The sequence below is a fragment of the Vipera ursinii genome, assembly GCF_947247035.1.
Source record: "Vipera ursinii genome assembly, chromosome: 4".
Taxonomy (NCBI): domain Eukaryota; kingdom Metazoa; phylum Chordata; class Lepidosauria; order Squamata; family Viperidae; genus Vipera; species Vipera ursinii.
This window is the reverse complement of record NC_139514.1, coordinates 110,063,154-110,079,309: the sequence shown is the minus strand read 5'-3', so window position 1 is coordinate 110,079,309 and position 16,156 is coordinate 110,063,154. Positions and strand designations below refer to the sequence as shown.

Here is a 16,156-nt window from a genome sequence, read left to right as displayed (position 1 = left end):
TGCTCAAAGATGACTGTTGTCTCTCTGTCTAGTGTTCACTTTAGGGCTCTTTGGGAGACAGAGTAAGATTTTAAAATTCTTGTAATTTTAGTGATTCTGTTTTTTTATGCCGACTCAGTTGCTAGATATTGTTAGGGTTGTGTTTTTAGGTTGAATTGTTCTGTTAAAGTTGGGTGACAGTATTTGTTTTCTTGATTGCACTGCTGAGATGGTGCAGCTTTAAACATTTCACCCCAGATATTAAAACAAACAAAGCAAAACACAATGAAATCTGAAGCCCACAAGATCTTTTATTATAATTCTGGTGGATTACACTGTTTGTGAGGAGATTTAATAGCAGAGAATATTTGCATTTCATATTTCTATCTAAACTTCCAAACAAGATGCTTTCCTCTCTCTCTCTCTCTCTGTGTGTGTGTGTGTGTGTGTGTGTGTCTGTGTGTGTGTGTGTGTGTGTGTGTGTGTGTCTGTGTGTGTGTGTGAGAGAGAGAGAGAGAGAGAGGGAGGGAGGCATGGAGGCAGGGAGGGAGGGAGGGAGATGGAGAGAGAGAAATAAGGAGAGAAAGAGGGAAAGAGAGAGGGAGAAAGAGAGAGGGGGAGAGTGAGGGAGAGAAAAGGAGTGAGAGAGGGAGCAAAGAAGGAGAGGGATATAGAGAGAGAACTGTTGCATTCATCAAAATTTACTGGAGTCCCAAGAACATATGTTTTTTCCATCGCTACCTCTTTTTTTTATTTCTTACCAAAACAAAATGAGTTATGAAGCACCAGCTCTTTGGATGCCATTTTCAAAATATAACTTCTGGAATAGTGAGGCAATAAGAAAAAAAAAGTGATCGTGATTTTTTTAAAAAAAACTTTAAACATTTGACGTTTTATTGCAATTGTGCAAGGCAAAGCAATGTTTCTGGGCAACACACACACACACATACACATGTACATAAAAGATATAGATGTGCTGTAAAAAGATTTGATGTGGATGCACAGGAACCTTTTGGTCTGCTATGCAAATGTATAATAAACAGAAAACAAGGTAACAACACAGAAGCTTCCTAAAAGTTCATAACTATCAATGTTCACTTGGTTCAATTTTCATGTGAAGCAAACGTGAGATGGGAATGAAAGAGCTTTCTTTAGTTTTTCTCTACACACACTTTTTAACAAAACAAAACACAACTCAACTGTACAGTGTCCCTTTTTGCCACCTTTGTCAATCTATGATGACAAAATCAAGTGGAAATTTCTCTCTTCTCAAGAAAATGGGGGGGAAAAAAACAACAAAAAGCCAACAATAACAACCTTGATGAATTGGTGTGTGTGTGTGTGTGTTTATAAAATGCAAAAAACAATTTAAGCAGAAAATATCAGTTCCTGCATATTCATTTGAAGGACTTCAGATGTCTAAATCTACAAGTATAAACCTTGTTTCAATGTTCAGATAATATAGAGTCAAATTCAGAAAGTTTTACTTCATATTGCATATAGAATTCCCTTTTCCAAAGAGACCCCGTCTTGGTCTAATGATATGGAAAGTTATACAATTAGTACTCTGGCCAAAACAAGCATAAATTGCAGCAATGTGTTACTTGTACATTTGCATAACACATACCATTTGCATTAAACAAGTCTTAATGAAACAGTAATTTCATTTATGCTGTAATGAAACCATGTACTGAGTTCATATAATCACATTATATCCAGCATTCCCATTTTAGTTTTCATATTTCTTAATATTCAATTAACAGCTTTAACAAAAAAGATACACACACACACACACACACACACATACTGGGAGAGAGAGAGAGAGAGAGACAGACAGACAGACAGACAGACAGACAGACAAGACAGACAGACAGACAGAGACAGACAGAAAGACATTTCAGTTTGAATCAATACTCTACAAAAAGAATCCTGCTTCTATAAAGATCTAATTAACCATGCTAGTTGGTAGAATGTTTCTTTCTTTCTTTCTTTCTTTCTTTCTTTCTTTCTTTCTTTCTTTCTTTCTTTCTTTCTTTCTTTCTTTCTTTCTTCTTTCTTTCTTTCTTTCTTTCTTTCTTTCTCTTTCTTCCTTTCTTTCTTTCTTTCTTTCCCTTCCTTCCTTCCTTCCTTCCCCCCTCTCTTCCCCTATGACTAGTTTAGCCTTCCTTCCTTCCTTCCTTCCTTCCTTCCTTCCTTCCTTCCTTCCTTCCTTCCTTCCTTCCTTCCTTCCTTCCTTCCTTCCCCCTCTCTTCCCCTATGACTAGTTTAGCCTTCCTTCCTTCCTTCCTTCCTTCCTTCCTTCCTTCCTTCCTTCCTTCCTTCCTTCCTTCCTTCCTTCCCCCCTCTCTCTCTTCCCCTATGACTAGTTTTGCCTTCCTTCCTTCCTACTGGCTGAAGGCATTCTTCTGAGAATACTGCACAGCCAGAGAAACAGTATTGCTTCTTGAGTCATATTTACAATTTTACAGTTTCTTGTTTGATTCCTCATCTTACTCCCCATCCTGTAAAACTAATTTGCTTTGCCTGATAGAGTTTTAAATCAGAACCTCAGCATTTCAGTACTATTGCTATTCTACAAATAAGAATGAAAGTTTATAAAGTGAGGTTTTTTTCTACATTTTTCATTTAACCTATTGCATTTGCTGGATTGTTTGGCAATACCAGTGATTAAATATCTAGATATAAAATGTAACTATAGCTATCTAGATACAAATTCACACATACACAGTCAAACAGGTTGAACTATCTGCTTTGTTAAAAGTGTTAGCTTTTCCATTGGTTTGCCTTACCTATTGCATAAAATCTATACTGTATCAAGATATTATTGTAAGATTAAACCTATACATTGTCTATAAGACAAATAATTATCCATCGTATAAATATGATTATAGAGTAGATGCACATCCATCTACTTCTATATCCTTAGGGTAAGGAAAAAATAACTCACACCAGCAATCTACTATGTAAGTCCAGGAGCATTCTTATCCAGGAGATAAGAAAGAAGCTGGCTAAATCTTTCTGAACCAAATTCCAGGCCAATTTCCAAAATCATCCCATATTTCCTCTCATGTCTGAAAGAGAAATCTTCCGCATGGAGAGAAAGTAACTGCTAGGGGTATGAGGGGTGTGGTGAGGATCCATCCATTATCAGAGAGAAGATGCAATATTTTGAAGTTCCCCTGTGGTTTCTTTTGGAGACAGCAAATATCCTTAGCATATATCTCTGTGGAAAATCATAAAAAAACTGTGTCTCACTTATTTTGGCCATGTCGTGAAGGGAATTTCACTGGAGAATGCAATTGTGTTTGGAAGAGTTAGGATGTAAAAGGAAAGCAGGCTATCAAAGAACACACTGGCTGCACACCATCAAACCTGACACCAGCCAGAGCACACACAAAAAAAAAAAAACTCAAAGAAGGAGTGCAAGATTGGAAGATGTGGAGAAACCTGACCCATAGAATTGCCGAGAATCAGACTGAATGGATAACATCACCATCGTATCTCTGTACATCAGCAGTGGCTCAAAGAAACCATACTGCCAATTTTTTTACCAGAAAATTGAAGGGTAATGAGCTGCCTCCTTGAACAAGCCACTAGTTCTTTTCGACATGACACAGAAGAAATCAGAAAATGAGGAGAGAGAAAAAAAATATATAACCAGGCATTTGACATGTCTTTCTTTCGTTTCCTTTAATGGACTTCTTACCTTGTCTTCCTATCGTCAATATGAACATTAACTACTGCTTGCCACATTTCCCGAAGTTCAAATTAAAATATAAATATTGCATGTTCACCTGACTGAGTAGCTTTTGTTAAAGCTGAAAGAAAACATTTGGAAATAAACACAATGTTAAATGGAGCTTACGTGCTCAAGTAATTTATGCATTGGATTGCGGTCGCAAGCTGAAATATTAATTTCAACATTGTATTTATTTTTCCTTTAGGTTTGAAGCATCTGTAGTACAGTAGTTTAATCAATATGTTAGTTCTTTGTAGGAAAGAAGAGAAAAGCTGAAGGACAAATTTAGAATATTTGTATTGACCATGGACTCTCTTGGAGAGATGGTTCTATGAATGATGAGTATAAACATTTGGCCTTAAAAAAATTATCAGTAGGATACTGATTAACCTATTTTTTTTTCCAAGGATCAATATTACTGTGTACAGTTGTATCAGTCTGAGTTTTCAAGTTATTCTGTGCAGAGTTTTCTTAAGTTATCCAATGCCTTAGTAATGAGGAATAATATTTTAAATTTATGATCATAGTCCAGAATTGGGTCCTAGGAAATAATATACATTCTTCTGGCTTCAGCCTCACAAGAATAATACAAGAAGCAAATTTTAGTACTTTTAAGCCCAGCAGCATTTTAAAAACCATTGAGGAGGCATGAAATGGTCTTTATTGATCAACAAGATGAAATAATACAGAATGGGGGGGAGGGAATCAAGCTGATGACTAGAATATTGCAATCAAAGATCTGCCTGTTGTTGTTTTTTTAATGTGTCATCATCTTGCTTTTTGGATTGCACCCTGAGGACAGTCTGCAGTAATGGATTCCCATTTACAATCTGTTCCTTAACCACCAGGCTATATTAATCATAACTAGAACTTCAATTGTTTTTCATTTTAAATAATCATTCTTCCTAAAAAGCACAACTTTAAGTTAAACTAAATACAGAATTATCTATTTTCATAGATGGGGGAAGTAAATAATGAGTGGAGTAGAGTAGAATAGAATAGAATAGAATAGAATAGAATAGAATAGAATAGAATAGAATAGAATAGAATAGAATAGAATAGAATAGAATAGAATAGAATAGAATTCTTTATTGGGCAAGTGTAGTTGGACACACAAGGAATTTGTCTCCAGTGCATAAGCTCACAGTGTACATATAAACAGCAAGTGATAGGTCATAGATCATAAATCATAGTTACAATCATTAACCGGTATATATATCCTCTTGTTTTTCTAATAGGAGTGAAATGTAATGCTACTTTCTCCCTATTAATATTGATAAAGGTAGCTCTAGTTTGGAGGCAACATTAGGAAAAACTATGGATACCAAATAAACAACTTTGGGATAATCTACACAAATAATTCATCCATCATACCCTAATATTATTTTGCTTTATTATACCTAGAATGGAATAGGCGTACACATTAAGTGAAAAGACATCAAGTATCTGGACAAAATAAGCATGAATCCAACAATCCTTAGAAGAGCAGAATGAGATTGCCTGTAAATTTCAGAAGTGTAAATTGTAAACGTACATCTTATAAATGTAGTGTGATACTTTTGCCATCCATTCATCCAGATGAGAGAAACTGTTCATGTTATTAATGTATTCATCTCCTATTGTTGTTAAAGAAAGACGACCACGAGAATCAGGGTCCATTCCTGAAAACAGAATTCAGTGCACAAGCCTTACCTGTATATGCGAATTGAACGAGATCCCAAAGTGCACCAGGATCAATGCCTTCCATTTTGATTTCTTCTTGCTTGGCTTCGCAAACATCATTCGTGAACATGGCAGCAAAGTAATCCGAAACTGAGCTGAGCACAAGCCTGGGGCAGTGTGAGGAGAAAGAAGAGCAGAGATGGAGAAAGAGAAGGAACGTATCTGTTAACTTACTGTATTTCAGTGCAGTCTACTTCTGAAAATGTTCAGCCAGCATCAAAATGTTGTAAATGCTCAAAAGTCATGGAATCACAGCACACACTGGCCAGAGAAAATGCCAACTTTATCAACATTTGTTTGGAAACAGGTTCTGCTGAATCACATGCCCTTCCAAGTAAAAGTATACAGTAGTAGAGCAGTCTTACTCTGCTGGCATTTAATAAAACTCAGTAAATGAACTCACCCAAAAAATGTGCATTGAAGCATCAAATAAGTAGCCAAATATTTATTTTGATGAAGGTGACTTTTGGAAAATAAATAAATAAGTGAGGTCATGCATTTATGTACCTGATAGGAAGAGAATTTTCTTCTCTTCTGCTTCTTCTATCCTTCAGTACTGTAGTATCATTTGGTCTACTTCTTCCTATTCTTAAACCCAACTCCATATATATGTCTCTTTCATCCATGTCTAATTGCTTAAATTAAATTCCTTGGTGGTATTTTCCTATTGGATAGATCTGGCCAAATATGGTGGCCTTCAAGGATTTGATGTTAGATGATGGACAGTTGGCAATTTCCATAGGACTATGTGGTTTTGTAGGTAAGAGTGAATCTTATTGAGTATTGAGTCCATTGAGTATTTTCATGAACCTCTGTTTACATGATATAATAAAACAGTTTCCTGGATATGAGCAGGATATCAAACCATTTATAAGAGTTGTGTGCTGCTTTTCAGCCATAGAAGCAACCAAGGTAGCTTACAAAATTAATCATATGATAAAATCACAACATCTTCATTTAATGAAGCAACACTAACAGCAAATGAATAAAGCAGAAGAACTATGAGTAAGATACACATTCCAAAGAGAACAAAATTAAACTCTTTGAAGAGGTAGATTATAATGATAAAAATGTCTGTTGAATAAGAAGGTTTTATCTACATGGTTAAAACTAAAAGTTAGGAAATCAAGAAAGTCAATTTCTACCACCTTGATACTACTACTCCATTCTTCCCCAGTTCTACCTTGCAAAAAAACCAACAACACACAGCTGTCATGGGCAAAAATAAAAAGTAGCGTGAGTGCTTTTCTCTACAAAATATACTCAGCCATTAAGGATGTTCCTGGCTAGTGAAAAAAAAAATACCAAAAACCACTTTCATTATGATCAATAATGGAATCGATCCCAATGGAAAAAGTCTCCACGTTTTTCTTTGCATTTTGATCATGCCTCTTATGCAATAGACGTAAAGCAGGTAAATGCCTGAACTTTTTGAAATCTGTATTTTACAACTTTATCTCTTTTTATTTTTAACAAGTAAAGCTGCAATTGTCAGGCAGTATTACTTTTTCACGTGTGTATTGTTCCCTCTCTTTTTCGATGATTTAACCAAATAGTGTCTCGTAATTAATCATTCAGGAAATCTTCCTGAATTCATCATGTGCTATTTATTTCTGAACATCCAAGGACTGGAGCGAGTGGTAAGTTTTGGTTGAGATGCCTACTCACCGGGAAAGGTCAATTGTACTTAAGATATCATTTTTCTCCCTCTAATTACTGCTACTTCACAAGAATAAATTCTTCAAGACATAAACTCATGAACTCTGCTTCTCTCGTGGATTGTTGCATAATACGTGGAGTCCAAAGCTTTTGACTCCAAAATAAATTGGATATAAATACAACTCATTTTAACATTTCCAGAATACATTTAATTAAACTTTCTGCTTCCACGTATTCTTCTTGATTAGTTCCCAAACTGAAATGACTTTGGCCCATATTGGAACAATATGAAAATCACAAATTGTTCTTACACTCAAGAGTATTTAAGGCATCATTTGGCTTTATCAGTGATAACAGTTAAACACTGGCCCTGTTTTCTTACATTCTGCAAGATATCAGCAAGCTGATCCTTAAGAGTAAATGTACATGTTGTGACGCGAACAATACATGAATTTTCTTGTCTAGGAAATTCTCAGTCATCCAGGTCATCCTTGTTCTAAAGGTGCTTTTTCAAGAGGCAATTGGACTTCCTTTTTTTCCCTTTGAAGACGTTTCACTTCTCATCCAAGAAGCGTCTTCAACTCTGACTGGATGGTGGGGAATGGAAGGATTTATTCTCCTTGCAGACAGCTGGTCATTTGCATTCTTTTAGAGAGTCATTGATGCCACCTGGAGGTTTATCTGTGTCCTCGGGGTCACCTGAGTAATGCCTTCTTGGAACTGCTGAAAGGACTGTGTTCTGATCTGATCATTTCTAAATCCAGCTGATATTTAAGAAATGTTGATGCTGTAAATGGTTTCCATCTTCTAAACTTGCTCTAGTACAGGGGCATCAAACTGGCCGTGTCACATGATCTGTCGCAACCTATTGTGACTTTCTCCCCCTTGCCGGACCTGGGGTGGGCACGGCTTCCGCATGACGCATCCAGCCCATGGGCCCGGCAGTTTGACACCCCTTCTCTAGTAGATCAGGAACAGAGAGCAGTTGGCAAGAATGGATGTCTCTCCCCCTTCAAAAAACCCCCTGGTTATTACAGGTGGGGGCTGAGCAAAGGTAAAATTCACAGAACACTGGGGAACCCCTGCTGAGGCCTTCATATATGAGGACCCAGATTGTTGGGGGCAATTAAGCTGACTTTGTAATAATGCCGCTTGGGGTGTGTGTGAAAGCCCTAATAAGCAGGCATATACATAGAATGAAGGCTACTGCTAAGCTTGTAAGCCGCCCTGAGTCTTCGGAGAAGGGCGGGATATAAATGGAATTGAAAAAAATAAATAAATAAATATAAATATATCATGAAGTGTCTTTTTAATTTGCACCACCTAAGCATTTATCTTATGCATGATATGGAAATGTGAGTGTATTGTATACTACAGGGTCCCCAACCCCCACTAATGGGCCACGGCCTCCTTGCAATCGGTATGAGTGGTGGGCCAGCATGCATGTGCAGTTCCCCTGACACAAGCAGTGCCCCAAAGGCTTCTCTTGTCTCTTCAATGCGTGGAGCTGCATGCACATGTGTGCACCGTCCTGCTACTCTGGGCCACCAAGCCACCTGCTCCCGATGCTCCAAAAGTGGAGCAGTGAGAGTAGAGGCTGAGTGCGGCAAGCATGCCCTATTCAGCTTCGTTGATTCAGTGAGGCTGGCTGGGCCGATCCACTTTTGAAGCAGTGAGACTGAAGGAGCACAAGGCCGCGTCCCAAAGGCTTCCTCTCTTCTCCGTACTAAAAGCTTTTGCAAATGGATGAAAAGCTTCAGGGGAGCGATCTCCCGCTGCTTCAGGCCTTCAGTCACTTTGGAAAAGTTTTGGGCACAGAGACGCAGCGTGAAACCACACCACAAAAGCTTCTCTTTTCTCTTGTGTAAGTGGAGTTCTGCACATGCGTGCATTCACATGGCCCAGTTCCCCTGTACTCTCCCCCCCCCGACCTCAGCTGGGCAGTCAAGCTGCAAAGGTTGGGGAACCACTGATATACTGTATGTGTGTCAGCTATTCTAAAAGGAAAGGATGCTTTCAAATAGCCTGGAAATCTGAAACAGACTATCAATACGTTTGCATCTTTAACCGTGAAGATAAACTGTGATTCAGCTTTATTTCAGAGGCAAGCTTATGACCCTTATCATTTATTGCTCCAAAAGGTTCTGATTGCTACTGAACTGAAAAAGCTGTTAAATCAAGTTCAGTCAAGATACAGTTGTAAACCAATCTTCCCATTAAATGCCAACTTTGCACTAGAGGAACAGAATTTGCATTTTTCACATAGAACGTATTTGGCAAAATAAGTACTTTATTACAATCTTTTTTGATGCAGTTTAAACACTAGGTTGTTTTTTTTTAAAGAATTTGATACCTAGATATGGGATGAAAGAGATGCTACAGAAAAAATATATATTTATGCCTCCTTTGCTTGTATGCAAAGGTTACAATCAGTGTGGCCTCAAATATGCTCAGTCTTCAAAAGAAAAAAAAACTATAAAAAGCTACATAAATTCTATTACGTGGTTTAAATCTTTCGCCCTCCAATTTTTACCTTAGCTAGAATCTTTTCCTCTACCAATCAAATAAACTTCTTGTTGTGTTTATATTGGGCCATTAATAAACACTTAACCTTTATTACAAAAACACAAATATTTAAATAAAATGTTAAGGTAGGAATTAAAAGGGACGCGGTGGCTCAGTGGGTTAGGACGCTGAGCTTGTCAATCAGAAGGTCGGCAGTTTGGCAGGTCGAATCCTGAGTGCTGCGTAGCAGAGTGAGCGCCTGTTACTCGTCCCAGCTTCTGCTAACCTAGCAGTTCAAAAGCACGTAAAAATGCAAGTAGAAAAATAGGGACCACTACAGTGGGAAGGTAACAGCATTCCGTGCACCTTTGGCGTCTAGTCATGTCGGCCACACGACCACGGAGACGTTCTCGGACAAGCGCTGGCTCTTCGGCTTTGAAACGGAGATGAGCACCGGCCCCTAGAGTCGGAAATGACTAGCACGCATGTGCAGGGGGAACCTTTACCTTTTTACCTTTAGGAATTAAAACCATCAAATCAAGAGTCAGACCATCACTCGTCATAGCAATAAGCTTACACTATTACATATTTCTCTTATTAAGAGGAAACTCTTCTTGAAGAATTGAACATATTTTTTAAAAAACTAATAATAATAACAATGACATACTTGCAGCTGGTGTTTTTTTTTTCCACTCCTGCCTAACAAATGGTTCTTATAACTCCTTTAATACATACCTGTGTGCAGGTATCTTACGGTTCCCAGCAATTAAAATGACATCACAAAGCTGCTGTTGCTTCAGGTAGTTCTCCATCTTTCTGAAGGTCTGCTCAGCATGGTGAACAGCTTGGTAGAATTCTTCAGAACTGCTAAGATCCATATCGCATTGAGGAGTCAAAGGATGATCGGCTACTGAGAGCCTGTAAATCACAAACACAGAAGGAAGGAAGGGAAGGAAGGGTGGGAAGGAAGGAAGGAAGGAAGGAAGGAAGGAAGGAAGGAAGGAAGGAAGGAAGGAAGGAAGGAAGGAAATGATGAATAGCTTTTCCAGAAGTTAATCAAAAGCATTTCAAAGCTGATAAGAAAATAATTCAATTTGCCTCTCCTGCCCTCATTAAAATTGTAATAGAAGTCTCTTAGTTATCCAAATTGGGTACACAATCAGTATGCCATTACTGAGAAATGTATCTTCATTATTACACAGAAAAAATTAAGCATAGCTAGTTTGTGATTTTATCTCCTATATCACGGGTATTCTGGTCATTATTCAGTTATACTTTGTTAATTTTTTGTTACAGAACGACTTAATGGTACACAACCTTATCTCTTTCCTAACCAAGCAAACTATAAGACACAAGGAGACTTTTTCCTGATATTCGGCTCTTGCACGCTTCTCACAATAAACTCCCTTAGGACTGCATTGATTGACTTAATGACAGTGGCATTCACTTAATGATGGCCACAAAAAAAGATCATAAAATTGGGTTAGTCCATTAGAAGCCTCAACTTACAACAATCATCATCATCATCATCATCAAGTTGGAAGGAACCTTGGAGATCATCTAGTCCAACCCCCTGCTCAGGCAGGAAACCCTACACCATTTCAGGCAAATGGCTGTCCAGTCTCTTCTTAAAGACTTCCAGTGTTGGAGCACTCACAGCTTCTGTAGGCAAGTTGTTCCACTGGTTAATTGTTATAACTGTCAGAAAATTTCTAGGTTGCTTCTCTCTTTGACTAGTTTCCATCTGTTGCTTCTTGTCCTGCCTTCAGGTGCTTTGGAGAATAGCTTGACTCCCTCTTCTTTGTGGCAGCCCCTGAGATATTGGAAGACCGCTATCATGTCACCCCTCATCCTTCTCTTCATTAAACTAGACTATCCAATTCCGCCAACCGTTCCTTATTTGTTTTAGCCTCCAGTCCCCGAATCATCCTTGGTGCTCTTCTCTACACTCTTTCTAGAGTCTCAACATCTTTTTACTCACAGTGGAAATTCCAGGCTCCATTATAGTCATGAGTTGAAGAACTGTACCTCTCTAAGAAACTCTTTATGTCAGGGGTCTTCAAACCTGGCCCTTTTATGACTAGTGGACTTCAACTGCCAGAATTCCTCAGCCAGCGTGCCTGGCTGAGGAATTCTGGGAGTTGAAATCCACAAGTCATAAAAGGGCCAAGTTTGAAGACCCCTGATTTAGGGATTTTAGTCTATGCAAGGGCCAACTCTGATCAACCAAAGTAATTGGCCAATGGAATGAGAATGGTGAATGAAAAGCATTGAGAATCCACAAAATTAGAGATAGCAACCAATTTTGGATCAACTTTTTCTCATTGTCACCTGAAATACATCACTATGCAGAATACAGAGGGATGGGTGAGTGGATAAAAGAAGACACAATCTTTTACAAACTTTTATACAGCTGATTATAAAAAAATGCATTTATTTATTTCTCTGAACAATCAGCCTTATCGTTAAATATCTTTTGATGCAGAGGTGAAGGTAAAATATGGCTGAACTTGCTTATTTTGGGAAAAAAGTAAGGTTTTCTGGACAAGTAGATGATTTCTATTTGGAGGGTGAAAGAAATGGAAATGCCATTAGAATTTGATCTTTATTGGATAGAAATGGATAAAATAATGTTTGTCTCTATGGTTTAATTTAAATTTAATCTAAAATTAGAAAAAGCAAGCAGCTCGGTGAGTGCTTTCTTTTCTTTTCTTTTTTATTGTGAGGTGTTTTTTTTAGTTTGATATCTTCTGGCGATAAGGCAGCTCTTCTAGAAAGTTGTGAACAACTATTTTTATTTCTTCTTTCTTTTTCTTTTTCTTTCTTTCTTTTTTTTTACAGTTTGGTCATATGATGGACCAGAGCCTACCAAAACTGTACTGACAGTTAGTGAGAATATAATAAAACATTGATTTTATTCACTTTTCAGAACCCTCCAATGTACTGTTCAGGAAATTATGTCCAATTTTTACCCCAATTTGTGTACTGTAAAATATTTTATCCATACTGTAGAATACTGTTGTGCTTCTCTTAATTTATACAGGAGGAGGGGGAGGAAGAGGAGGAGGGGGAGGAAGAGGAGAGGAAGGGAAGAGAAAGGAAGAAAGGGGAAAGGAAAGGAAAGGAAAGGAGAAAAAGGAGAGGAGGGGAAGGGAAGGGAAGGAAAGGGAAGGGAAGGGAAGGGAAGGAAAGGAAAGGAAAGGAAAGGAAAGGAAAGGAAAGGAAAGGAAAGGAAAGGAAAGGGAAGGGAAGGGAAGGGAAGGGAAGGAAAGGAAAGGAAAGGAAAGGAAAGGAAAGGAAAGGAAAGGAAAGGAAAGGAAAGGAAAGGTTTTACCTATACACAATTCTTTAAAAAAAACCCAAAAGAAAAAAGAAAATAGACCATGAAAACACCAACACAAAAACAATGCTGCTTGGTGAGCTGCCAAGTAGGATTATTAGATGCAAAGTGAAGTCAACTGTCTTTTAAATATTTGATCAGCCGTTGTGCAAAGAGTCTCAACTCCACGGTGTCTTGTCTGGCTGCAGAGAATATTTTTGGAAGTGACAAACTCAAACAGTAAGACACCAGTGACCAGAGGAATTAGGATTCTATGTGAAGCATCCAGTCTTTTATAAACCACACCTATAAAAAAATCTCATCCTAAATGCCAACTCCATTTTTCAGGACCCTGGGGTGGTGGTTTTTTTTTTATATCCGGACCTTCTTTTGATATTAAATAAATAAAGATAATGAAAAGGCTTTGGTTAAAAAAGAAATCCTTTCTAGATTTAGAATGAAGGGATTGGTATTTTTTTTTCTTTTTCAACAAGCTTTCACCCACAGAAAGCTGTCCAACTGATTTTTTAAAGCATATTTCTAATAAATAAATAAATAAATAGTGACAAGCTGTACTTGTACTGTGAAATGATTTAAGTTTCTATTAGCAAACTCACTATGCTTTTCTTTTCCTGTCTTCCTTCCTTGATTATTTGTTATCTTCTATCCAAAATGCATCTGGCTTTGAAATACTAAACCTAACAATTACCTATTGGATCATGCTTACACCAGCTACTACAAAGTACACAATTCAGTTTAATACTAGGAATTTGAGAAAGGAGACTTGTTGAAATAGTATGAAAGTTAGGAATTCATCTTTCTCTTATTCACAGAATGAAGTAGGCGGAATATTTTGGCTTAACAAAATGTATAGCGTTCTCTAGTCTTGAAGAAAAATAAGGGAGCCGTATGACATCACGTGAAGTATTAATACCACTTTACAAGGCCTTGGTAAGGCCACACTTGGAATACGGCATCCAGTTTTCATCACCACGATGTAAAAAAGATGTCGAGACTCTAGAAAGGGTACAGAGAAGAGCAACAAAGATGATCAGGGGACTGGGGGCTAAAACATATAGGGAACGGTTGCTGGAATTGGGTATGTGTAGTTTAACGAAGAGAAGGGTGAGGGGTGACATGATAGCAGTCTTCCAATATCTCAGGGGCTGCCCCAAAGAAGAGGGAGTCAAGCTATTGTCCAAAGTGCCGGAAGGCAGGACATGAAGCAACGGATGGAAACTAGTCAAGGAGAAGCAACCTAGAACTAAGGAGAAATTTCCTGACAGTTAGAACAATTAACCAGTGGAACAACTTGCCTCCAGAAGCTGTGAATGCTCCAACACTGGAAGTTTTTAAGAAGAGACTGGACAGCCATTTGTCTGAAATGGTATAGGGTTTCCTACCTGAGCAGGGGGTTGGATTAGATGACCTCCAAGGTCCCTTCCATCATCATCACCATCATCATCATCATCATTATTATTATTATTATTATTATTATTATTATTATTATTATTATTATTATTATTATTATTATTATTATTTAAACCAGGGGTGTCAAACTGCTGGCCCATGGGCCGGATGCATCATGCCGAAACCATGCCCACCCCATTGCCAGCAATGGAGAAAAAGTCGCAATACGTCGTGACACGTCATGTGACATTACAAGTTTGACACCCCTGACATAAACAGTAAAAGACTATTGTAGGTCAAGGCGGAAGGAGCGAAGGTCAGGAGCCATCCAGAGCTCAACCGGTAACCGGTTCCAAAGGTCTGGCGTGCCCACAGAGAACGCCCTCCCCCTGGGGGTCGCCAGTCAACAGTCTTTGACCAACGGCACCCTGAGGAGACCCTCTCTGTGGGAGTGCAGTGGACGAAGGGAAGTTGATGCCGGCAGCAGGTGTTCCCATAAGTAATCCAGACCCATGCCATTTAGGGCTTTAAAGGGTCATTACCAGCACCTTGAATCTCACCCGGAGGGCAACCGGAAGCCAATGCAGCTCACGGAGTAGAGGTGTTACATGGGAGTATCGGGAAACCCCCACCACCACACGCGCGGTCACATTCTGCACCAGCTGAAGCCTCCGAGTAGTCCTCAAGGGCAGCCCCATGTAGAGAGCATTGCAGTAGTCTAAATGAGAGGTCACGAGCACATGACTGACTGTACGCAAGGCATCCTGGTCCAGATAGGGCCGCAACTGGTGCACCAGGTGAACCTGGGCGAAGGCCCCCCTAGTCACAGCTCCTATATGATCTTCCAAGGAGATCGTCAAGTAGCATAAATGTCCGATAGTCAGTATAATTCAGATACTTCTCCATTGACTTTCTCATTCATTTGAATAGCCATTTCAGTATTACTAAGTTAGACAATAGCAATAGAACATAGACTTATATACTGCCCCATAGTGGTATGCAGCACTCTCTGGGCAGTTTACAAGGTGGAAGCATTATTTGCATATTGCCCCCAACAATCTGGGTCCAAATTTTATCGACCTCAGAAGGATGGAAGGCTGAGTCAACCTTTAACTCCATCACATTTAAATTGTTGATAGGGCTCATACAATGATAAAAAGGGTTAGATAAATCTCTACTATCAAAATACATTAAAAAGCATTATTATTATTATTATTATTATTATTATTATTATTATTATTATTATTATTATTATTATTATTATTATTAAATATGAGTCAGCAGTGTGCTGCAGCTGCCAAAAAAGCCAACACAGTGCTAGGCTGCATTAACAGAGGGATAGAATCAAGATCATGTGAAGTATCAATACCACTTTACAATGCTTTGGTAAGGCCACACCTGGAATACTGCATCCAGTTTTCATCACCAGGATGTAAAAAAGATGTCGAGACTCTAGAAAGGGTACAGAGAAGAGCAACAAAGATGATTAGGGGACTGGAGGCTAAAACAAATAGGGAACAGTTGCTGGAATTGGGTATGTGTAGTTTAACGAAGAGAAGAGTGAGGGGTGACCTGATAGCAGTGTTCCAATATCTCAGGGGCTGCCCCAAAGAAGAGGGAGTCAAGCTATTCTCCAAAGCACCTGAAAGCAAGACAAGAAGCAACGGATGGAAACTAGTCAAGGAGAGAAGCACCCTAGAACTAAGGAGAAACTTCCTGACAGTGAGAACAATTAACCGGTGGAACAACCTGCCTCCAGAAGCGGTGAATGCTCCAACACTGGAAGGTTTTAAGAAGAGACTGGACAGCCATTTGTCTGAAAT

General features: G+C 38.6%; 1 protein-coding gene across 1 annotated transcript in view; it reads right to left on the bottom strand.

The window, feature by feature from the left end:
• KLHL1 (kelch like family member 1) overlaps nt 1-16,156 on the bottom strand; it is a gene marked incomplete at its 5' end in the record, with an annotated part of 133,482 nt that overhangs the window by 89,811 nt on the left and 27,515 nt on the right. Inside the window, 2 exons of the mRNA XM_083362569.1 lie at nt 5,411-5,547; nt 10,340-10,522. Of these exons, the coding sequence (XP_083218695.1) occupies nt 5,411-5,547; nt 10,340-10,522 (320 nt within the window). The remainder of the gene's footprint in view (nt 1-5,410; nt 5,548-10,339; nt 10,523-16,156) is intronic.